Here is a 25,302-nt window from a genome sequence, read left to right as displayed (position 1 = left end):
TCAGTGATAGCAGTCAAACTCTGGATTTTGCCTAATGGTTTCTCTACAACGATTGGCTCTGTATGAAGATGCTTGTTCTGATCTAGGAACACCACTTACCAAGGACTAAAATGCTTCAGACAAGTCTTCCGATCCCTTGTTTCTGTGCTACAGGAGTTTTCTATCTCCTCAGAGAACCAAAGGAAAACCATAAATGATCTTAACAATAGGGTATGGAAAACTGGAGCCCTGAGTAAACAGGAAATATCTGGCAATTCACAGCGAATTTTGACCAAATGAAGGTAGGATACTCTCAGTCTCGGACACAGTTTGTTCCACCGAGTCTGGTTTTGAGCATGCCACGATGACCTCACAGCTCTTAAATAGAAGCCAGAACACGCCGCCAGAGTGAGGCAGCGTGTACAAGGAATGAGCCGGCGGGAAACAAACAGCAGAAAGCAGCAGAGGGGGTAAAAAATAATTTTAGTTTCTGAACATACAAGATAAAGAAGTCGCTTTTTTAAAACTTTTTATTTATGAGCATAAATGGAGAATTACACTGTCATATTGGGAGAGGATCAGAGAACAAAACCCAGACTAAGCCACAACACTTGCAGTGATGAGGAAATTATGTTGCAACAGTCATTTAGTGGCATTTAGAAAATCTGTCCAAGCATTTAGAAGGTCTTTTCCAAAATTTCAATGGCATTTTCAGCATCAAAAATAAAAATAAAAAAGCTTGCATATTCTGTGAACCATCCTGCCAAGGGAATTTACTGGCAAGTCCTGCATTACCTGTTATAAGTAATGGAGCCAGGAATTTATCCTGTATCTTTTGTAGCCATATTCAGGAAAATAAAATTAGTGGCTCTCTACGTAATCACAAAAATGGCAGAGTTTGTGTGAATGCAAGTTCTTAAAATATTAGATAAGAAAATACCATTTAGGTAAAGGGCTTGAATGATGATGCTCCAGAAGACCAGTACTGTGGGAACACTTCTGCAAAAAGCCTCATCCAAGACGTCAAGATATATTCTCCTGGGACACCATTATGCCCCATGCCCCTGGGACCTGTCCCTCGGCTGGGCAGCGCAAGCTGGTCCAGGCTGCCAGGCCATGTCTCAGCGGGCAGCAGCACTTGCCAGCCGGTGACCGTGCGTCCCACACCGTCCCCATTGGTCCCAGATGTGCCAGGGAGCATGGAGGTGGCACAGGCATCCCTCGAAACAAACCTCCCCTGCCAAGAACGGCACTCATGGCTGGGGAGGAGGGTTTCGTGTTAACCATCACTATTGTCAAGATGCCAGCCACGTGGTAAAACAAATCCCAGTTCCTCTTTGGCATTCTCCAAATGAGCATACTAGGTCAAAGAGGGACAGTTGCTGGGGTTACAGTTACAAAAATAGCATGACATTATGTTGGTTGCGTGGCTCAAACCTCCAGGCCCTCCCGGGGCTCCTGAAGAGGAAGGCTGGGTGTTTCCTGGAGTGGGGGTTAGTGAGGCCCTGGCCTCCCTCCAGCCTGGGCCCCTGAAGACACCGTTTTGGGGTGATGAGTAATGCTGGAGGGATGGAGGGACTGCTGCCGCTCACCTGCCCCATCCCTGGTGCAGGTCTGCAGGGCCCTCCTCGCCAGCTGCAAACTGTGGTTTGCTCTTTTCCATATGGCTATACAAAAACCCTCTTGACCACAGACAGGATCAGTCCCAATATGGGTCAGAAGTTTGGACTCTGAAACCACCTGCTGGGCAAAAAGAAGAGGCCTAGGGCTGTTTGGAGGGGCTTGAGCATGTTCTTTACTTAAGGTTTTTCTCTAGTGGTTGTCCTATCTTGTTGCACCCAACCAAGCTTTCTCAACACGGGGGTAGATGGCCAGATAGGCTGATTTGGAGGCAGACCAGAAAGAGCTAAGCAGGCTGTAGTCATTTTCTGGTGAGGCTACAGTTTAGATCCAGGTGGTTTTGATGCACGTACACATTTAAAATGGGGAAGGGGAAGAATTTCACTGCAACTAGAAAGGCTTTGTTTGACAGTTGGGGGAGGGCGGCTTCCTTCTCTTAATTTTAGGATTTTGCCTGCACTTGACTTTCCATTGGTTTCCCAGGAACAGCGTATTCCAAGGTGGCCAGGAGAAACCACTCTTTCAGATGCCTTGGGTTTAAGATAACTATGGGTTACTGGGTCCTGTACGTGCTTTTTCGGGAGGAAGGGGCTAATTTATTCTTTGCCCATTTTCTGCATGAGCAAAGAGAGCCAGCCAAGGCCACATCCCCTGGTTCTAGTGACCTCTGCTAATTCCCAGCCAGAACTCTCTTCTCTCCAGCAAAAATCCGCAGTTCCAGTGTGTCTTGGTAGGAGTGGGTATAGAGGGAAGCAAGATACGCCCTGTGTAAGCATTCAGAGGGCCAGGGCTGTGAGGATAAGCATTTACCTCCTTTCCCTGTACTGCTTTCCAGACAGGTAAAAAAAAGCCCTGATGGAGTAGTAGGAAACGGTTTGGGTTTTTTTGGCTACAAACTGCTTGTAGATATTGAAGTGAAGCAGGGCTGTATATTGGGCGATGTGTGTGCATGGAAGAAGCAAGCAGGCTGAGGTATGACCGGTGGACAGGCCCCACAGCAGATGCCACAAAATCTCATTAATAAGTTTTGTGCAATGGAGACTTTCTTAGGAGTAACTTCTCGGCAGCAGTACCAGTCTAAGCAGTCACACACCCTATTCCTCCCACCCCGTGCTGCACCCTCACAAACATCTGTGCGCCAAAACAAATCAAGGAAGCAATGCAGTTAAAACCCCCTTTTTTGTGACTTTTTGCTAGGTGGTTTGTAGTAGACTCCTTCCCTGGTCCGTTTCACTGCACAGCTACTCAAACAGACGGGCCAGCAGATCACAGGGATGAGAGATCCTGTGTGAGCCGCACTGTCACCGAGCCCTGAGTGCAGGGGGCACGGGGACTGCCCTGAGCACGAGGCATCAGCAGCGGCCCCTTCCCGGGAGCAGCGAGGTGACAGCGCTGCGAGGACAGGTGTGAAAGCCCTCCACACCAGGCACTGCATGGCATTAAAACTATTAAAACTAACCCTGTAAACCCTTGAGTCGGGAAGAAACAAGGTGAAACCAGCACGGCAGTGCAAATGACAGGCTGCCACCAAAGATCTCGGAGGGAAACGCTCTGGGATTTCTGCGACAGTCAGGCAAGAGGCAGTTGTGCAAGAGAAATCACTGCATGAGCCTACTGAGCAAATCCCCTGTTCTGATACATGTTTAGAGGTAGTGGGAAGATTATATAAGCAAAAAGTAAAGCAACACTGCAATTTATTTATACCCACTTCTTCACATTGCCAGAGTGTTAATTTTAACTAATTCAAAATTAATTTCATTTTCAAAATAACTTTTAGGGAGTAAAACTGCAAAGGTGTCCAGTTCGTAACCAGATACAATGCAGGGTGGAATTCCAAAGTTTTGTGTAGTAAATGACATCGAACATTATTATGTTATTCCTTAAAGCCCACAAATTTTATAAGATACCCCAAAAAGGGCAATTTGTTCACTATGGGCCCTCCCTAGAGAAATACTCTACGCAAATATCAAGTGATTTCCATGTTGAAAGCTCAGCGACCAAAAACATCAGCCATGCCAAGATCAGAGCAACATTGTTACCAAAGACACAAATCTCGTGGCAGGCTGTTTCCCCACAGTCATCTGCACTAACCAGGAAAGTCTGTTTTGCCACTACATTTTCACAAGAAAAAACTATAGTCAGTACAATCTGGGGAGGAGATACATCCACATGAAAATCTAGCCTAAGTGGCAATGAAAATCTCACCAAGAAATAACTTTGGGTGTCCTCAAAACATATTGTACTTACCAAAACATATTAACATGATGCAGATGTACATTTTAAAAAAAAAGAACGAGTAGGTTTCCTGCCTATTAGCTTTAGCTTATAAATTAAGCTGCAGACAGGCCAAAGATACAGAAAGAGAGCAACAAGAGTTATCCTCCAAAGGTGCAGAATTCAAATTAATCAGCGCTTCAGGATAAAGGCTGAACATTAATATCTGCTTACATTGCCCCTCAGAAGCAACCAGCTGCCTATGAAGTTCATCTTTAAAGACGAAAAAATGGTTCAGCCCAAGACTAAGCAAAAAAATCCCAAGCTCAGAGATATCAAAGCCACAAAACACAGATCGGCTGCCTACATCTTGGGTGGGAACGGCCTCGCCCCGTGTCCCTGGAAGGATCAGGGTTTGCTCCTGCCTTAGTTTAAGAAACAGGGTGAGGAAACTTTGTTTCTCCTTAAAGTTATATTCAAAAGGATGGGGATAACAGGGTGGTTTTCTCTAGCTTTGCTGGAGAACCTCTGGGAAGGGAAAAGTTCCCACGGCAGCATGTTGCTACCTGGCACGTCTTTACCAGGAAGCACAGAGGAGCGGGCAGGAGAGGGGAGCCAAGCGCCTGCATCGGTCCCCGCAGCCTGCAAAGTCACCTGGGGCTGGACACGCAGCTGAGAGCGGGTTACCGGCCCTGCCACTGCCGCTGAAGTTTATCTAAACCCAACCCGCTGTAACACAGGGGATCCGACCTGCTGGCTCACCTTTCTCCAAGGCCAAGCCAGTGCTTCCCTAAGGCACTCCGAAAGGTCTCAAGGGAGGAGCGGATTAGCGAGGCCTCGCGTTTCCATTTCCAAAGACTCCACCTCGGCTCCAGGTTCGGCAACCACCTGTGCGCGCCGCCGGACGGGGCGGGGGCGGGCGGCGGGGCCGGGCTGGGCCGGGCCGAGGCGCCCCGAGCGCCGGGTCCCTCCTCTGCCAGCGCCTGCGGGCGGGAGGGAGAGAGCCTTCAACAGCCCGGCACGGCAGCGGCCGCGATTTAACCCGGTGGGGGCATTACTGGCAGCGCTCCGAGTCACGGCACCAGCAGGGAGCCGCGCCGCGCCCGGCAGGAGGAAGCGGCGGCGCCGGCAGGTGCCGGGTCGGGACGAGCGCGGCGTGTCCTGGCGGGCGCCGGCGCAGCGCCGAGCATGGACAAGCTGAACAAGCTGACCGTGCCGGCCGGGGAGAAGTTCAGGTAGGGTCTGGTCCACTCTCGGTCTCCTCCGCGAGTGGGGAGCGGGGCCGCGCGGGGCCTCCTGCGGGTGCGGAGCTGGGCGGGGAGGGGTGACAGGGAGCCGCTTTCCGCACTGGGGTTAGGGGGGTTCGGGAGACTCCGAGGCACAAGGAAGTTGGCAGAAGTTTTAGAGTAAAACGGAGTTATTACTGGTCGCCAGGGCGGTACAGGGAAGTGCGGAAGGTAAATACAGGTCTGGAGCGATTATCGGACACAGATTTCAAAGCAAAACGTGTGTCTGCTTCATCTGCAGTGAAAAGAATATTTTTTAAGTGTCTGTTTTCAAAGCTGTAAGAAAATAGTCTTTGGCTCACTAAGATGTATGCACCTTATGCAAATTAGAAAAAATTAATTAATTGCTTAATGGTTTAATCAGACTGTCCTATGAAGATGGCCTTTGCAGCTAAGTTCTGTAATATTTCCTAATCTTCGAAAGAACTGGTGGAATACAGGGAACTGGAAAACGGGAAATGTTCCTAAGTGAAGGAGAACAATGTTAAATACAGGGTTTGAGAGAAAAAAAAGCAGAAGCTGACCATTACTGAAGTATTTTTAGTGTGACTCGACTGATGTGCTGGTGGAGTTGGCACCTCAAGGCTTTTTCATTGTGACTTTTTTTTTTTCTGAATAGTTAAAAGAAGTCCTGTTTCAGATTAAAGTAGCATAGAAGCTTTTTCTTTCCCTGAAAAATAAGAAATACTGAAAAATATTTTCTCCTAAAAAATTCGAACTTAAGCACTTGCTAGTAATTTATAAACCATTCTCAAGTCTCTCTCCCTCTCTCCAGAAGCCTTCATGTAAATCAAAATAATCCCTTGTAAAGCTAAGTTTGATGGAATGGCATTTCTTGGTATCTACTCTTTTCATACTGCTGAAATATTGGCAGGGGGGTGTGTGTACCTGAAGAGCTGCAATGACCCTTATATTCCTCAGCCAGGCACACCTAATAAAAGCCTGCATCCTACATCCTACATCAGGCTGCACCCTACAGCCCAGGCAAGAGCTCTGCAGAAGGCTCAATGGGCAGGGGGAAGAAGACAGTGAATTTCCTCATTGCCTGCAATTTATCACCTTAAATAGTCTAAAATGGTCTAAATGGTGTCAGGGCTCAATGTTGGTTTGAACTAGCTATCTCAGGGTAATAAGCTGAGTGATACGATGGAAAGCTTGATGCCATCAGGACAGTTATTGGTATGTAAAGAAATAAAACACACTGCTGTGATAAAATTGTAGCTGGGATGCATCTTCTGCATATTTGCAAACAATTAAAGCAGGATTACTTTCAAGTATACTGAGGCGGTCTACATGTGAGGGTTATAATGGTCCACAACTGTTTGTGAACGGATTCAAAAGCCTTAAACCAGAAAGGCAGCCATCACGGCCCTGCTGCATCTTTACACTGGCTGACACTCTTCATCTTGTCCGAAGTTTTAATATTGTTGTAAAATAAGGAAGAGGAGGAGGTAGCTCTGCTTTCCTGTATTATCTTGAAGTATTAAAAGCTCCTCCTCATGGCCAGTTCACCCTAGTTGTGCAAGGAACGTGGGAGCACACTTTTCTCAAATGTGTGAGCATTCTCACTACACGCAGTGGAAGTGCATGCATGCTTTGATTTGAGCATGAGTCGAAATACCTCCTTAGACAGAAACCTGGGTATTTGGCTACATTGTCTTACTACAGTATCAGGATTTTAAAAACTCAAGGCAGATCTTTCCATGTGTACACATTCATAGTATAAATTTAGGAGAGGTGTGCAAATATAGGAAGAGATCAGTGTAAGATGGCAGCAGCCTTTTCTTCCTTCTTTGAAACAGCAAATACCCCCTTGCACTATGTGACTTGACAGTGCAGTTGACTTCCTAATGTAGCCTCCTATCTGCATGGAAGACACATAAGTGGTTCACAGTTTGTACTGAATGTTACATGAATGAAATGGTTACATTAAAAACCTACCTTCCTCCATATACCAAGATGCAATGCCAAGAAATATTCCTACCAAACATAGTTTCAGTTGGTGTAATTATAGTTCACATTTTTCTAAAGACAGCTTTCTTTAATTTTTGCTGCTACAAAGCAGAAATTTTAAGTAGCACTGCTGTTGAGTCAGTGTCTGAGAGTAGCGCTTTTGATTTTTTAAATGTAGACCTGAAAAACTAGATATTATGTGGTTTTGCTAAGCTCAGCTATTCTCCATGGGTATATTTGAGCCTACAAGACCTAGCTTTTTGTTGCATTAGCAAGTCTTATGTGTCAGATCTGAATTCTTAACATATTCCATTTGTTTGTTTATTGCAACAATAAAAACTATAAGTATTCTTATGTGCCTCTTTAACTACCATGTTGTGGTATGGACTTTGTTTGCAGTTAAGTCACTCAACTCTAATATCAGTTGGATAGGAATGCTGGAACTTCATGGAATTCCAGTATTATTTTTATATAGTGTTTGTTATAAGGCATGCACAATACTATACAAGTATTCCGGCAGAGTACATCGTGTGTTCTAATTGCTTCCATATAGTCAGGAAAAATGAATTCCAAGGCTTGGTTATTTATCATGAGATAAATTAATTTGTGGTGCATACAAATAATTTGGTACTTTGAATGGTTTTCTAAAGTGTGGAGTGAATACATGAGCGATAGCCACGTTGCCAGGGCAGGCTCTAGTGTGCCTTGATTTCAGCCTGAACTTCAGAAAAAAAATATATGCTGCAAATGTATACATAAATAGATGCATTCATAATCAGGGATGGTAGGCTGCAAAAGTAACAGGAAGTTAGCCACTCAAAAGATATAGCACTAAACTTGCAGATTCTTTTGTGGTTCAACTTCCTTAGACTATGAGTCTATGATTCCTGGTCTTTAAATAATTTCTAGCTACTATATATGACTCTCTTATAGCATCTCTTCAGACTTGCTGCATTTTTTTGTTATGACCACAAACCTTAATAATGACCCTCTGCTCATTCTGTCTTTAGCTGTATATCACAAAGTCCTTTTCAAAGGCATCATCACCATTACCACTGCCATGAGGGGCAAACCATGGCATGAACCAGAAGCGTACCACATGCTTTCACTTGCCTAAGGTCGTGCAGCCAACAACTTCCAGATTGCAAACAGACTTTTCCAAGAGTGCAGTTTCATGTTCATTTCAGATGACTTCCTTAATTTGCAGCAGTTCTTCCCCAAAAAAAACCCTTAAAATCACTATCTCCAACCATAACTCCCAAATGAAAAGCAAGTGAAAAAAATCAACTGACTTTTTTTCTCAAGTTAGACAAGTCTATCAGTTTATTTGCAATATTTTGTTTTAACATCCCTTGCTAAACAGGAGGGTTTAAGTCCTAATTCTATTAAAATCAAGAGGCCTGAAATTAAAATTTTAATTTTAATTTTCTGTTAAAATCAAGAGGTTTCCTTAAGGCCTGAATGTCTGTTAGTTGTCTATCAAATTTGAACGTACTTATGGTCTTCACTAACTTTCTACTGATAGCGATAGCTTGACTGTAACTACTAGGTCTTTTCTTTACCAGAGGATTTTCTGGTGCTGTTTCCTCTTGAAAGTGTATAAGCATTTAGGAGTGAAACGATAGTTAACTGTAAACTGATACCTTTTATGTATAAGATGTTTTATCATAGGGAATACTTACTTTTTGAGAAAATGAATGGGGAATATCTGAACATTAGTTTTGCACTGTAAGAAAATATTTTATTACAGTAGTTCTACTAATTCCTGTTAATAGTTAATTGTAGCAAACAGACTTAGAAACTTTATCGGTTTTTTCAAGTCAAATTTTAACATAGTTTATTGCGTCAATGGACTTGAACAAGACAAAAGAACAAAAATAAACTCAAGCAGGAAAGAAACTGCAGTTTCAAAGTAAGCTAGAGAATGCTCCCCATGACAGAACTGGGCACCAAAGTCCACATCCAACTTTAACATCTTTTCCCCTTTTTAGTTAAATAGACTTTGGAGGACAGGCTATGCAAATGCCCAGTTACTTATACACTGCTCACTGGTCTAAAGGCCCAAATCAGAACTGTTCCACATAGGAGACTTTTCCAGACCAGCCCCTTCTAGTTGCTCATTGCTATCTCTTCTTCACAAGTCATGGGCCCCTCGCTTCTGCTCTTCTACCTGCTCTGTTCTTCTCTTTCTAGCAAAAGTCTAATCTGTCTCTACCCTCAGGACCTAAGGACATAACAACCATCAAGGTCTTCTGGGACACCACCCATTGCCACCTCCAGCAGCCTTCTGTCTCAGCTTCCAGCTTCTCCTGACAACTTTCCACTGTGCAGTAACGCTTTGTCATGACAGCAGCTTTTGTGGCGCACCCACATTTCAGCCCAACAAAATGTAGGCTGAACGTAAGGTCACATGAAATCACAGTGCAATGGTATGCAGTCTTTAAAGTTGAAATTTTACAGGAAGTGGGGGGGAAAAGGAGGTCACCTGCTATGTTTGCCGTGCTGATGAGTACAAACAAAAGTTCCTTCTGTAGGATTGTTAGGTCCAGTTTGCCATACAAAGAATGGGATTGTAATTAAATGATAAAGTTGTATAATCTCTATTTCCTCTAGCTTTCTGTCAGCTTAAACAGTTCATGAATCTCTCTCACCTCTGGACTTTGGAATGGAATGAGATACGAAATGCAAACTTCCCCAAATACCGCTGTAAAAATCCCTTCTTTCACCCCCAGTGTAACTTCTGCCGTCGAATCCTCCTGTTGCTTCTCCCTCTGCCCTTGCTTTGGCATAGCATAGCCTCCACCCCATCTATATTTGTCCTCCTTTCTTCCCTTCTCTCCACACAAGCATTTCGTAATAACAAACCCTTCAAAGTTTCTCACTTATCATCCTTCATTCCAACTATATCGTCCTGCCTGGACCGATCTCCAAGCTGCCCTCTTCATCAAAAAAAACCAAACCAAACCAAAACCCCCAAAAAACACTACTTTTTTTTTTTTTTTTAAACCTAAATTGCCACATAGTAAATTATTCTCATACAGAATTTCCTGCCTAAGATGCTGTTTATAGAAAAGTGTGTTTAAATGTGAGTGTGATCTACCTATGTTTTAAATGAAAATATGGCAATGTGGACGAAATTATGTGGTGTATTATTGAAACAACGGTGAAGAGCCCTGGTTTAACCTCTGTATGTAGGCTGCAGTGTAAGAGTATAGTCTGTTCACAAGATCAGCTATGCTTATATAGTACCTATAGTTTCATTCTACTTGTGCTGGCAAAATTGTTCGATTACTGGCATATCTTATTCCACCACTGCCTCATATGCACACTCTTCCAAATAAAATTAGGTCTTCTAGTGACATTGTAGTTTTGCCAAAATAACTGTCCACAGTAGGAGCATTTGCCAACTATAGCAGTCACAAATGGCATCATGTTAGGCCTGTGACTGTCAGCTATTCAGCAAAAGCCATTCAGCTAATATAGATTGGATCTAAAGGCTAGCGGGTTTTTTTTTTTTAACGTCAAATAATAAATGACCAATAGCCAACCAAATAACCCAATAAATTTAATTTTCTTGGCCATGGAAAAAATAAAACATTCTAGCAAACTTGGCATAACTATTTTTCACTGTTAGTTTAAAACTATACCCCATCCAGCTGTGCAGAGTGCTAGATATTAAATCATAATATGACATTGCAGGTACCCAGTGATATGTTGATCCCAGAACAAAACGGTTTTATGTTTAACAGAATCATTCAAAACCTACATACCGCACACTACATTATAATGTGATAGATGCTTTTCTTTTGGAAGGCAAATATGACAATCATGACGTTGCAAAAAGCCCTCTGCGCTGTTATGGCTTGTGTCAGCATATGGAAAAAAAACATTAGATTATCAAGAGGGGGAAAAAGAGTTCCCACATTGGTAGAAATTGCTATAAATAGCTCTTTATTTGAAAATAAGTGTTGGTTTTAGTAGCTTCCTTTCTCACCTTGGAAAATGCCTCTGCTATTTGATTATCTGTCTGAGAGCTGTCTGATAGTCTTGGGAAGAAAAGCTCTTGTAAGTCAACAGCGAAAAAGTTAATCAAGACTAATGGAATCAAGTTTTAGTTCTGCTTTTGGTGAATTTAGTTTTGGAAAACCATTTAACCTGATCAAAAATCCTGACAAACCATATTCAGGGTTGTAACAGGCCAGACAAGGTATAATTGAAACATTTTTAAATATCCTAAGAATTCCATTGTTTTTGCTTTCTGTTTATAGGATGAGTGAAATCTTGAATTTCAACACTGCAGGCAGTTCCAGCATTGTGACCAAATCTAGAGGGAAAAATAAGATTTCAATTATATGCAGAACAGAAACTGAAAAAATGACAACTTGTAGAGTTGAGATCATTTTACTTAATGTTAACGATGTTACGTTAACTGAAATTTTTGACATTTAAAAAATGTTTCCTTTTAGTTTGTTGGACCCATATAGTTCAGGATTAAACTGTGCTTCCACTCTAACACATTACTGTATGCAGACTGCAATGAGGGAAACTTGTGACCCGCTCTATTTGATGTATTTAATGGAAATACCTCAAAACTACTTCTTTCATAAGTAGAATTTGACTGCAGGAATCGGATAAAAGTAATTTTTAGCCATCTTCAGATGGCTAAATCATCTTTTGCAGATGATTTATAAGTCCCTGATCATTAGAAAAGAAAGAACGTATCTGCTCACTACATAGTTTTTTTCTTATACATTTTATGTGGTTTTTAAAATGATTGCTGCATTAGAGGACTGATTTTAGTTTGTATAATATCTTTTATAGTCTGAATACCCTAAAGGATGTTACAATATGATAGATAAGCAATTATCTCTTTTAGAAAGCAAATATCACTGATTTTATGCACTCAGCAGACAAGAGAATTGGAAAACTGATGGAAAAGAATGGCTGAAAGTGACAATATTTTCTCATTTGACTCTAGGGAACCATCTTAGATTTTTGGTAGACTGTGGAGGACTTTACATACTGTGTAAATAAGTTTGGTTTTTTTTTTTGTGATGGCCATAGTAAATGACTGAGGAGTAAAAGAAGCTTGGAAATTCTATTAGTGTCTTTATTCCTAATCTGTTAGTATATACATTTTGGACAAGTTCATTTTCCAGACGTAAGCAAAGCCAGATATGCAATGCTACAGGTTTATGACCTCAACATAAATTATATACTACACAGTAAATACTTTAGAAAGAAATAAAATAATGCATCCTGAGGCAATAATATGAAAAACATGAGTATATATTTTTCAAGCTTAATGCAGGGGCAACTAGGTGAAGTAGGCTATTAATACAAGTGGCTATATGGCTAAATGATTCCTTCATGTTTTAAAATACAGACACTATAGGCATCTCTGCAAGAAGCACAGAGGCAGCTAAGTGCTACTGAAGCTGTAGTTACATGGCCAGTTTAACTTAGCAAAAGTTTGAGTTGCTGGCAAAAGAGTAGGTCCCATTCTTCCCCCCCTCCCAACGCCCCTGCTCGCCCTGCCACTCGTCTCCGCCCTCACACTGTCACTAGAGTTCCCATGACCATGTGATGAAGCTGGATCTGATCCTGCTGATATCTAAATTGGCAAAAGAAAAAAGAAGTTAGTTTCCCATCTGGAAGTTCCGTGATTCATCACAGCTGGGTAAGCACCGAGGGCAAAGAAGAGCAGAATTTCCCCTTTCAATGGCAGCCCACATGGGCTCCATTAAAGTGACCGTATAATGCTAGGGACCAAAATACTTCTCCAAAGTTCTAACAAAACTTGATAGACTTTGATACAAAATAAACAAAACTGACAGATCCATGAGTTAACCTCTATTAGATCCCTGCCAGTGCCACACCACATCTATGGTGGATATGAAGCTTCTGTATATTGAGCAAAAACACTTTCAGCCCAAGTACAGCAGGGTTTGTTAGTCTTCATCAGATGTGTCAAAATATGTCCATTTCCCTGTACCCTTATGATTTTGACTCTAAACAGGTGGTAAAATCACTTCAGCTAAAGGGAATTTAATGCTAAAGGCATTCAGTTTAATAATTTATAATAATTTAATGCTAAAGGCATAAAATATAATATCAGCAATTTTTGCTACAAGCATTACATGACTTGAGCAAAAATACACAGACGAAATTTGTTGCTATACTTCAGTTGCTAATAGGTAAGAAAAAATTTGAAAGTCAAAAAAAAGTTAGGCTTTAGAGAGGAACAAGAGAGAGTTCCTGTCCCCTTCCAACAGGCATTCCTGTAGAGAAACTGCCTGAGAGAGGGAAAAATCTTGTCAGAGAATGGAAAAGGAAGTACTGGGCCATAAAGGACAGTTTAAAAACCATACTAAAAGTCCAGTTATGGGGGTTTTTCCTTTACGCTTATTCATGTTGAGCAAGTATGAACAGAACCAATAATGCAATACTTTTTTAAGACAAATTTTGGCTCTACAAAAAGCAATGCAAATTTATAAAAATCCTAAAATCAGTGATTCTCTTAACTTCTTACATCTACTCAGTGTATCTAGAACCTATATACATAAAAGCTACTGCCTTGGAACCAACCTTAGTGACTTGTGAGTATTGGGCAGCATAAAGATATCTGGGGTTATTTTGTCTCTAGGAGTAGGCTAATGGGGGTGTTTAAAGTTTAATGCCATATCTAGAAGCTCTGCACTGTTTTATTTGGCTGTCAGAGCACTATTTGGTAGAGCAAATGCAGACCATTATGCATATAAATGCACTTTTGGTTTAAGGAGAAGAGTTAAGAAGCTGTTTAGAAAAGCTTCCCTTTTCTCTAGTGCACATGGCACCTTGCCTTCAAACTATTGAGCTCACAAAGTTTTCACTGCATTAGAAATGTATTTTAGTAGCAATCTTAAATAACACAGACACTGATGAATACTGCATTCAGATCATGAAGTAAATTTATTCATCTCATGTCAGTGCTTATGTGCCCACGTTAGCAAGACGTTAACACAAAATTTAAGTACTTACCTAACTTTAAAGTAGTTGAAGTTAGACGTGTGCTTAAATATCTGGCTACATCTTGGTCAAGCCCATTACATAGTTAGCCATAGACTTTTTCGATGTCCTTCAAAAGGTGACCAGAACTAAAATGGCAGATTTGAAATTTGTGGAAGAGGTAAAAGAGGAGGAAAAACAGAAGAACTTGCTCTGTTGGAACACCACATCAAAATTAAGCCTTCAGCTTTCTGTGTTCAATTCACTCTGTTTTCTTACTTTTTCATTTACTGTCATGTCCTTCATGTGACTGTAACACACTCAATCTACGTGCCTGCAGGAATGACAGAAATTTTCTCTCACCTTTCAAAAATGCTTGTAGAATTGTGACTAAAAGTAATGTTACCACTGACAGCTGATAATTCTCTGGGTCCATACCAAGTCCTGTCTTTATTCGCTTCCCTGCAATAACTTTGTGTTTCCTCTTTTTGGTGAAATATAAAAACCACTTTACTCTCTTAAATTTCTGTCCTTGCTGTCCTTCACCTACCAGGCTGTAGGGTACTAGTCCTTCAGGGAGGTACAGCGGTCAGTTAGTTTTAAGTGGCACAGTATTTTAGAGTAACCTAATGCATTTAGTTTCCTTCTGCTGCTTGCAAACCTTTGAGAAAAATTGAGTAAGCCTTGTGAATGTAGCTTCTGTATGGGTTTTTGGTTTTTAATGCATCAGCTCACATCCTGACAGCTGGTGCATAAAAGGGATCAGTTAACCAAAAAGACTCAGAACAGAGCAGGTCAGTTACAGAACAGAAAACATCTTTTAACTTTTTGTGTCAAGAAGTGATGTGCAATACTTACTTAGCATATCATGACAGCTAATTATTCTCTGTACTACTTACAGTATCACTGTTATTCGGTTGGGAGAAAGGGGAGAGCAAGCTGGATAAGAGGGAAGAGGGGTCCAAACCTGAATGCCTTCAGCTTTTATTAAGTATCTATATTTAAAAAGCTATACTAAAAAGTGCCTGGCCATCACTGCTTTCTGATACTCAAAAACATCTGTGAAGCCCCCACAAGCAGTAAAGAAAGGAACCAGGTCTACTACTCTTCTCTGCTAAATAAAAGAAAAAAGTAATGCAAAAAATACTGTACAATGTAAACATATGAAATCTTTGGTATTAATATACTGTCCATACATACTGAGAACAAGCCTCAGCCCTCCTCTAAAATGAGGAAGCAGTCGCACCAAGTAGTTGGTGTCATTGACAGGGCTTCAGTTGTCTCAGCCCCACCAATAAATCTGCATAGGCTCTTTCAATGCACAGAATTGCCAGTCACCTCAAAGTAATTATACTATTTAATTTCACGTTAGGACAGATTTGTGTCAAAGATATATTATGCCTTTACATGCTATGTATTTTCACTTACTCAGTCTATGTTAGTACTTAGTAGTACAAGAGAGATTGACAGCCTCTTTGTGAAGATTATGTAGAGGGCATATGAAGACAAAAAGTATAATCAATATTTAGCCTTTCTGTGCTTCTGTGTGTACCATGTAAACACACACCTGCTCTAATTATGGGTGTTGCCTTTAGACAAAATAGTGGATGACTGAAAAGTGAGCATAATAGGATGTTATTCAGACTTTTAAAAAAAAAAAATCAACACTCTTGACGAAACTAAACTATTCATAGTCCTTTCCTCTTGTGCATCTCATGAACACCGCAGAAGACAATTCGCTGTTTCTTCTTCCTCTCAGATAGGTGTCTGTAATTGACTTCTCCCCATAAGCAAGCCTCTTTCAACTTTTCTTCACAGCTTTGAGATAGCTTTACAGATAAAGATCAAAGGCTCGATGCCTTGAACTGATGGTTTGCTGTCACAGGTTACCAGGTTACCACCTCCAGCTCCAAACTTCTTCCTCTCACATCATGAAAAGCATTGCCGGGGGGTGGGCTGGGATAAGCCCCCAGAATGGATGAGGGGCAGTAACCCCCTATCCTAGACCAGCAGCAACTGAAGCAGTTTATCTGATTGCACCTCAAGAATTCAAGTATGTCTTTATGCATTATACACACGTAACAGCCATAGAAAACACCAGCTCCAACCCAGCCAGCTGATGCCAGCCTGCATTTCCTTGCAAGGGAATTCCACTCTCACTGTTCCAGGTAGCATCCCTATGATTTAAGGATGCATGCATGTGGAGATCTGAAGCACCTGAAGGAGGCCTAACAAGAGGAATTAGGTGCTTTCTGTATTTGGGAATTTCCTTTTGCTTTCTACTGAGCAATTAGAAGGGCAGTGGAAGGTGGGGGGAGTTGTTGTATATAATTAATTGGGTTGTTTTAGATGCACAAAACTGGCAAGTAATACAAAATTACAGCTTATGAAGACACTTACCCAGTTCACTGAGATCCATGTTCTTCCACAAAGACTGTGTCAGAAGCACTGCGTTAATGGAAGCCTACTGCAAGAAGGGCAGTACTTCTCGTTTGTTAATTTAGTTTGAGAAGATAGTCCAAGATAAGAGCTTCAAGCTTTTCAGAATCTTAAGTGGTACTTTTACAAATCCCCTGCTAGATGAGCAGGTTTCCCCCTGTCCCCCAGCAAGTAGGAGTCTTCCCCTTTGCCCAGAAACAATAACTTTCTTTCTTAATTTGGTCACCTGCACACCTGTTTATAAAACTAAAAGCTAATAGAAACACAAAATAAAGACCAGCTGGGGAGAAGGTGGTGGAATAATCGTGCTGTGAGAAGCAGTAAAGGAGGGGGCTGGGCACGCTGTTCCTTCTTTAGTTTCACGGTTTAATGTGGTTTTTTAAGTAACAGAGGTAGATGTAGTAATTTCTATTTTTCTGCTCTTTAACTTTGTTTTTCATCTTCTAATAACTTAGCTTTTATTCTCCAAATCCCATTATACTCTTCCTCACTTTGTTTTCTTTTTTGTGGTTCTTTTCTGTAAAACTTTATAGCTGAAGCAGATGGGTTTTTTGGGGGATGTTTCTGTTTTAAGTCTAAATTTGTATTTACTAAATCCCATTCTAGGTTTCCAATGCTAAGCATTTGAATTTGCCTGAAAAACAAGAAATAACTGCTTTTTGTTTTTACATGATCTGTTATGCTGCCTTTCTCAAGACAAAAATGAGGGCTACACCTACCTACAGTCTTACTTTAATGATCTTAAGAAAATGGGACTTTCTAGACACAGAACTACAGGGTGCTCTGTCGGTGAGAAACAGATGTACCCAAACAGGTATAAGAACTGAAACTGGAGTGCAAACTGACTGATTTACAGCGTAATGATTTTTTTAAATTATTATTATTTTGAAACCAGTTCAACTTTATCAGTTAAAGATCTAACTGATGTTAGGAGGAGGAGAAGGAATATGCAGGTCACTTAATACGGAATGTGTCAATATTGCTTACAAAGCTTCCCTTGCAGACCTTCTGTCTGAATATATCTTGTTCAAAATTCTGCCCTTTTTTAACTAATGAAACTGGTCCCAGAGCGCAGATAGGGATTTTTCAAGAGACAGAACAGATAATTCAGACAGTCCTGTAAGCACTAGAAATTTAAGGAGGTATAATTCTAGTCCTCCAGATAAACAAACAAGTATGCTTGTAATAGAGAAAACTTCCTGTGATTCATTTAACTGGTTTTTGTTTTGCCACCACTCCCTACTGACACTGCAGTCAGCCCTGTTTCCAAAAACATTATCAGCACTACTCCCAACTGTGAGCGCACACATCTGTGCTCACAGCCAGATGCGCTGAAGCAACTGTGCCCAGTCTTCCCACTCCGGAGACCACGTAATATATTCTTACAGCAGAGGGGTGTCACTTGCTACGGGCTGTCCCTCGCCACGTGGCGTAGGCAGCTGTACAGCTAGAATACCGACAAGCAGAGTGTGTGCTGAAGGTCCAAAGTACTGGATTCGCTGTGCACAAGCCGGTGAACCGTGCTGTTCATGCACACAGGAGATCCCTCTCTGTCCCTAGGAGCAGGGGGAGGCCATGGCCACTGAGGAGCCATTCATGCCGACTGCTCTAAGCCATAATATACGCATTTACATAATATACATTTGTAAATGTCTTTACAGATTTATAATACTGATAAATACAACTTCTCAAAAATTAGTCTAAATGGTGGGAGAAGTCCTTATTACACAGATCTGTCTGGAATTAAGACAGACTCTTCTTTCTCGATTCTGGGGACTCTGTGCCTCAGCTGACATCTGAGTTGAAAGCTTATTACACACTTTATTCTTCACGTTATTTATATTTTTCTCTTTTTTAAAATTATTTTAACTTTGGAAAGCTTTTGTGGGATAGCTTGTATGCAAAAGAGCCATAAGCTTCCAGCTGATGTTTGAGAGTGTGGATGTGTCACAGGCCAGGCTCACCCATCGCCCTTCACTTGACATACATTCCTCATACGCTGAGCTGTGACCAGATCAAAGAGAGGGTGGTTTTGTTTCATTTTGTTTTCTCTCAAGGCAGCTCTGCCAGTCCTTGAAGCACAGCTAGGTGTTTTGTGACACAGCAAATCCTTCTTTCAGGGTGTATTGTATTTGCAATGGTCAACCTTTCTGCCTTCCTTTACATATGTATCACAGCTAGTGACCCCTTTGTCAATACATCTGATAATCCTGATTTGCTGGAGGTCAAAATTGATAAGATATGAAAAATAGCAACACAGGGCTAAAAAGTGTTTCCTTTTAGGATTCACTGAACAGTCTTTTTTTGTTATTCCCTCCAACATGTAGAATTTCTAATGTATTTGTTAGAAACCTAAAACTTTTTAGAAGCACCTAGAGCCAAGACTTCCAAACTCCTCATTTGCAGAAGTCTGAAAATCTATTCTGTGTGCAGTGAGCTCCTGGTCAAAGGGACCCATCCAGTCCATACCTGTCACAATTAAACTGGATCTCAAAATAGCTATCTATTGCTGAAAAGTGTTTTCAGACTGCAATCTGCAAGCCTGATTTTACATAAAAAGCTCTCAACCAACTTGAACGAAGAGTTGGTACTTGTAGTTAAGAAACAACTTTTAAGTTTGACCTCTTAATTATTTTTAATTAACAGCAATGCAAGGTAAAACTAGCATTACTTATTATTTTAATTTACAGTATTAGCTGATTGAGGTCCTTGAATGTTTCTATTATCTGCTCATCCCAAGAGAACAACTAGAGAATAAACATTAGTTGGTAATGAGGTCCTGACTCAGATGTGTTGTGAAGAAAGAAGGTTGTGTTATGTACCTCAACCATGGTAGCCTCCATTTCCTGGGTACTCTCAGCGCTGCTGCTCTAAGTTCCTCCCACAATGAACCTCTTTACTTGGAGTATTGTCTTAACTAAAGAAAAGTATTTGAGAGCCAGACAAAAAGTATTTGAGAGCTAGTCAGATTCGCAGATCCAGGCAAAATGTTAAGTGTATAAATGCCCTTCTGAGCTTCACTTTCCTCATTACTCTGGAACGGCCTTTGGGCTTGGCTTTGAGACTCCTAAGATTTGGAGAATCCTCTTGCTATAGGCTTTGCTATCTGCATCTCATCTTTTCTACTGTCTCTCTAAAATCACAACCCAGATAGACAGCTCTTTGTAAAACTTGTCAGTTGTAGCCTATTATATCGGCTGGCATCTCAAGAAATCTCAGCCTCTAGCTAACTGGACAGACTGGTTTTTGCAGCTTGTTCAACTTCATGGGTCAAAGGGGATTCCACTTGAACTGGAAGTCATCCATGCTTGATGACTTCCTACACTTACCACTATACAGTGCACTGGTTTTCGGCTTACTCTCACAGGCTTGATACAAGTTAAGTTGTCTGGCGGCAACAAACTAAGTATTCTAGCAACTCCTACAAGAGCTACGTAACTTTAAATATTAAAAAATTTGCACAAATACATATTAGATACTCCCTAATTTATCACAATCTGTAATTAGAAAATGAAGAGGCTCCAGAAAAAGAATGAAGAATAAAAGCGGCAGAGATTTTTAGGAAATTTGATTATGCAAAAATAGGAATGTTTTGATTTTAATCCATCTGCATGGGAAAAATAACTTATCGCACCAGTAGGAGCGCATGTGATTATCTCTAATTTAAATGCATCTTTTTTTTAAAAATGGAAATACGTATTAAAATGCTCTTTAAACTATAGCCTTATTCAGTGTATATGGAACACCCATGATAGTCTAATCAGTTCACCTAAATATGATCAAATGAAAAGCAAACTGTTCTGGGTACTCATAGTTATAAATTTTGGGGTGGGTTTTATTGGGGGGGGAGGCGAGGTTAAAGACCAAAGTGCCAATATAAAATAAAATCAGTGATGTGAAAAATGAAACACCTTTTTTCAAAATAAAGCCATAATTTTACCATTGTAAAGATATATGAATGTCAGATGAGTAATAAGCAATATTCAGCTCTAAATCTACAGTTAGATTTGTTTGTTTGGGTCCTATCACTAACAAACAATAAATACTGGAAGAAAAATAACTGATGTTTACATGCATTTGTAATTAAAGGCTGGCACAAGCCTTTTTGAAAAGGACAAAAATGCTTGCAACAACCATTCTCCACAAACTGGAGCTAAACCATTTAAATCTCCTCTCATTCTTTTCATTCCTCATTACTTTTCATTTATAGACACTGGCAGGTGCCAGCTGGGGCACAAGACAGAAACAGTTAACTGCAGAAGATGGCTATTTGTGATGTTTCAAGCATAACCAGAAGCTGAATCTATTAAGGGGGGGGAGGGAAAATCAAATCCCAGAGAAAAGCAGAAGTTCTTCTGAGATCTTCACCCCGGATTTGCAGATTTAATGTATCTGATTAGTTTAGAGAATAATCCAAGCTATTCTCATAGATGTAGTGCATTGTTGCAGGAAATCTCGAAACACTTTGCTGTGCACCTGTTTCTTGCATCTATAAGTATTTTTTTTTCTATCAGCCGGTTACACTATATCCTTTTGCTGCAAATTATAGTATGAGTTTTGAGCAAAAGCTAAAGATGTGCTTGTGAATTATTTGTCAGTTATTCTCATGATTCTTTTTTTGCTGAGTTGAGAACCTAAAAAGAACAGGTTGAATTGTTTTTTAAGTAAAATTGGGCAAAGATTTAGGCTCTAGGAATATTCTTTAAGTATCAGACCCATGACCTCTAGTCTGTCAGAGTAGAATACTCCATGTTGTTGTATTACAGAGCTGCTGAAAATGTGGAATATCCTTCAATTCCAGCCAACATAGTGAAAGGATCAGATTTTTCTGTTCTGTTAATAAACATTAAGACTAAAATTAAGCTTCGTTATTTATTTCAGGATTCCAAAAACTGACAAGTACTCAGTTATTTAACTGTCCTTTTTAAGCAAGTCTCATAAAGTGGGATTGATTGCCACTAACTACCACAATTGCTCTAAAATCAGTAGCAGAAGTAGGAAGGTCCCTCTCAGCGTAAGCCTAACGCTCTACCGCTACCTGATGCCTTGAGTGGCTGCATGTCTGCTCAGCCTGAACCACAGACTGCAGACAAATGATCACATAATGTTAGTGCAGTTGTTTTTTGTTTAGCTAATTCTCATCTCATTCCAATTTCCTTTGAAAAAGTTATTTTAATTTTTAAGAGGCAGCTGTAATTACTAATGGTGAAGGTGGAAGAGAGTTTCTTTTTAGCAAAACTCTATACGTTACTCAACCTCCTGCATAATAAGGTTTAAAGTTTAAAGAAAGCTTTAAAAAAGGGAAAGAATACTTTGTTTGTACTTGCCTTTGTAAGCAAAGCTTCCAAGAGTCTTTTGGTGGCCTGATCGTGCATCAGAGATGAGGTAGGCAAGACTAAAACGTGGAATGACATAGACAACTTATAATGAAGAATGGAAGGCAAAATTTTTTTAACCCCGTTTTGAAAAAAATCATTGCTTTCCTTTATTGGTTGTGATAAAATCTTCAGCTCAGGTCCAATAAAAGATACTTCGTTTAGGTGAACAGGAAGAACATACACTGTGTGAAGAAACTAAAAATATGTATGCATTCTGTAGAAGTTTCTGGTATGACCAGACTTCCAACAGGTTTCAGCTGATATTGACTTGATTTTAGTGGTGTGGGTTTTTTAAATGAGAAGGGAGGTGGGTTTCTAAATGATACTTGCTGAGTGGAAAATGAGATCTTTAACTTAAATTGCCTTGATTACAAGTAAAATTTTAATGAGATCAGTGCAGCTGATGAATAAAAACAATCTTTGATTCCAGATATCAGTCCATGTAACTAGAGTCCTGAGATCAAAAGTTTTTACAGCTCAGAGTCACAGATACTCTAATGGTTTCTTAGATGGCATGGGCCTGAGAACGTATCATTTTTCCTCCTCCTATTATAACTGCAAACACTATGGGAATGAGGTAAACTGTCCACTGATAAAACGACTTGTGTAATGTCAGAAATGAAAGGGCATTCCCATTATAGCCGTGGAGTGTTGTAAAGTCAGTTCTGAACAAAATGTTAACATTGGAATATTCTAAACTATTAATTTAGGCAATGATGTTCTTTCCTGATGCGTGTACTTCTAAATTGTTTAAACTGCACGTAATTGTATTAAGGAGAAGGATAACACAAATCATGCCAAAGAGCTCTGTTAAAAGGGAGGGAAGCTTCATATACAAATGATTTAGCAACTAAACTACTTATTAAACATACATTAAGTATTTTTGATGTGTGAAATATTACTAGAAATGCATTTCCTGCATTTTTCTTAATTTATATAAATGGGTGTTCAACCACATGGTAATTTTAATGCTGGCTTTGTTTAATATCTTACAGGAAGCTTCAAAAGATGGTGCATGACATCAAGAAAAATGAAAGTGGGATAATAAACAAGTTCAAAAAGTAAGTTTGAAATGCCAATCCTAGTTTTATCAATTTGGGGAAGTTCAGATTGCTAGCATAGTGTATAGTACTTTAGTGATGGGACCATGTTATTTTAGAGAGATGTACTTCAGTGTATGTAAAGAGCTTCAGTCCAGACTGCGACATGCAGACTTGTCATCAGTATTAAGAGTATCACAAAGTAGTTGCAGAACTGGCCTCCAACAGGAGGTTGTGTTCGTAGCTCTGAAAAACAGTATTTGGGTAAAATGCATTTTTCTTACATATTCTTTGGGAATGATCATGGCTTATTGTTTGGGTGTGTGTATTTCACCTCAGGCCACTGTTTAGGCTACCTGCAGCAATTAAGTTTTAATTTGAGCTCCACCTTGAACCAACTGGTCAGACATCATAGTTAGAATTCCCATAAAAACGCTAAGTCCTCCTGTGTTTGAGTCCCATAATACGAACCCCAGCATTACCTAACATCCTTATTCCAGTAAGAAGTGCTAAACAGCATGCATATTGATGTCACGTGCATATGAGTATCATAAAATATTCATGTGTATTTATACACAGAAAGAAATTCCAGTAATTCTGCGTCCTTGTCAAATGAATATCCCATTCGCTGTTTCCAGTCAAACATCTATTTAAACCAATTAGCTATTTAGCACACTTTTTCTTTATGCAATAGCTCATTTGCATTGAACTTCCATTTGGATGCAATTTTCTCATTCAGATGCCTTTCTTTACATGGGTCGTTGATGACAAAAGTACTAAGTACTTTTAAAAGTTAATTAGTACACAGTATCTGCAGTGTTTCCAGGGCAACCATATTGAATTCTAGAAATACAGCTCTCGTACATAAAAGGCACATATAAACATTGTTTAAAATTGTTCTTGAAGAGTGACCATGATGGTTCAGTTCAAGGAAAAGAAAAAGTATGGTTTTAACAAGAGCTAATTCTAGGTATATACGAAGCGGTCGGTAGGCTGGTTGGAGAAGCAATAGGGCTCTGCATGGTTGGCTATGCAAGAGCTCTGGAAAAGTCGGGCTGGCTACAGCTACTGCCCCTGCTGCCAGCCCAGATGGGGCAGCTGCTGTCCCTGGTAGAGGAGGGGGATGCACTTCCAGGAGCAGCAGCGACCACCTGGCTCACCCATTCCCCAGGCAGCAGGAGTAACCTTAGGTTGCAAGCCCTCCTTTGTGGCCTCTTTATCACAGCTGTGTTCCTGTCCACAAACCTTGAGCGGGCTCTGATGGTAACACCTGATATATCAGATAGATTCTTGACATCACTTTTTTCCTTTACTCATCCTCTTTCACTCTAGCACTGCTGCAATTCACAGTAAATCACAGTCACGTGGTATATGTACTTGTTATTTCCACACAAGCACAAAAGCAAATTTTCCCTTAAAATTACCCTCTTTCATCTACTTGAATCTTAATTTAATCTAAGCGTGTTTTTGTTTTTAACACAGTGTGTATGTAAATAGACCACTGTGGTCAGAGATCCGTCCCCAAAAAACTCATAGTTTCACCTGGGACCTGCTCACAGGGAAGAGCTTCTAGGCTGCAAAGGCTTTTGGTGGGTTTTTGGAGGGGAGGGGGGGTGAGAGGGATTGGGGGTTTTTTTTGTCGCTTTTTAATAAAGGGTGGCTTACTGCTTCACGGTAGTAGTTTAAGTGTAGTTAATGTTAATAATGTTGCACTGGGTCCAGATCAAATGCCTCAGAGAGGAAAGCAGACAGCAGAAACAATAGAAGCATCTCAAATTTATAATTTGAGGCAACAAATTGTCTCCCATAGTAGCCTGGACGTGAATTCTGCTATTAATCAGTATTGCTCTGACTGTGTGCTCTTCCCTGAGAGTAAGAGGGAAAGACAAGAGAAAAATAACAAGAACTAAACACTGCTGAAGCTGGGAAGGTCAGAGGTGGCATCATTAAATGTCAGATACAAGATTGCTGCTATAATGCTGCAATTCTTTGATTCTCTTAAGATTAAAAAAAATTTACAAAAAAGAGCAGGCTCATAAAAAAATCTCTTAATGTATTACTGCAGCACAAAGCTCATATTTCACCTTCCCCAGCTATAAGAATACAAACTGAGATGTGAAAAAAACACATATAATAATCTTTCTGATACTTCTGTAGTTCATCGGAGTCATATTAATCTCTTCTGCAATTATGAAGATCAGAAACTTACTCTTATTTTTTTAAAAAATTGAAGAAAAAAAGTCTCACATTTGGACATGACTTCAGAACTCAAATCTTGAACCCAGCACAAAATGAGACTTGCAATAAAAGCATGAGTTGACAACACTGGTAAGGATATGTACAAGAGATGCCAAGCTTTGCAGAATTAGAACTGTCTGTATTACTCTGAATGTGCCCTTTGGGTGC

The 25,302-nt window shown here is 40.4% G+C and overlaps 1 protein-coding gene across 2 annotated transcripts in view; it reads left to right on the top strand.

Annotated features, from left to right (window-relative positions):
* Positions 1 to 25,302, top strand: part of BLNK (B cell linker) — a 103,629-nt gene that overhangs the window by 48,986 nt on the left and 29,341 nt on the right. Inside the window, exons 1-2 of one of the 2 annotated variants that reach the window (XM_075154769.1) lie at positions 4,816 to 5,048; positions 22,852 to 22,917. In XM_075154769.1, the coding sequence (XP_075010870.1) occupies positions 5,002 to 5,048; positions 22,852 to 22,917 (113 nt within the window). In that variant the 5' untranslated portion in view covers positions 4,816 to 5,001. Of the gene's footprint in view, positions 1 to 4,815; positions 5,049 to 22,851; positions 22,918 to 25,302 lie in introns of those variants that run through there. The other variant, XM_075154768.1, reaches the window with a different exon arrangement.

Source organism: Calonectris borealis, chromosome 7 (genome assembly GCF_964195595.1).
Source record: "Calonectris borealis chromosome 7, bCalBor7.hap1.2, whole genome shotgun sequence".
In the NCBI taxonomy this organism is placed as follows: domain Eukaryota; kingdom Metazoa; phylum Chordata; class Aves; order Procellariiformes; family Procellariidae; genus Calonectris; species Calonectris borealis.
Note: the sequence above shows the minus strand (reverse complement) of the source record. Positions and strands in the feature narration are given on the sequence as shown.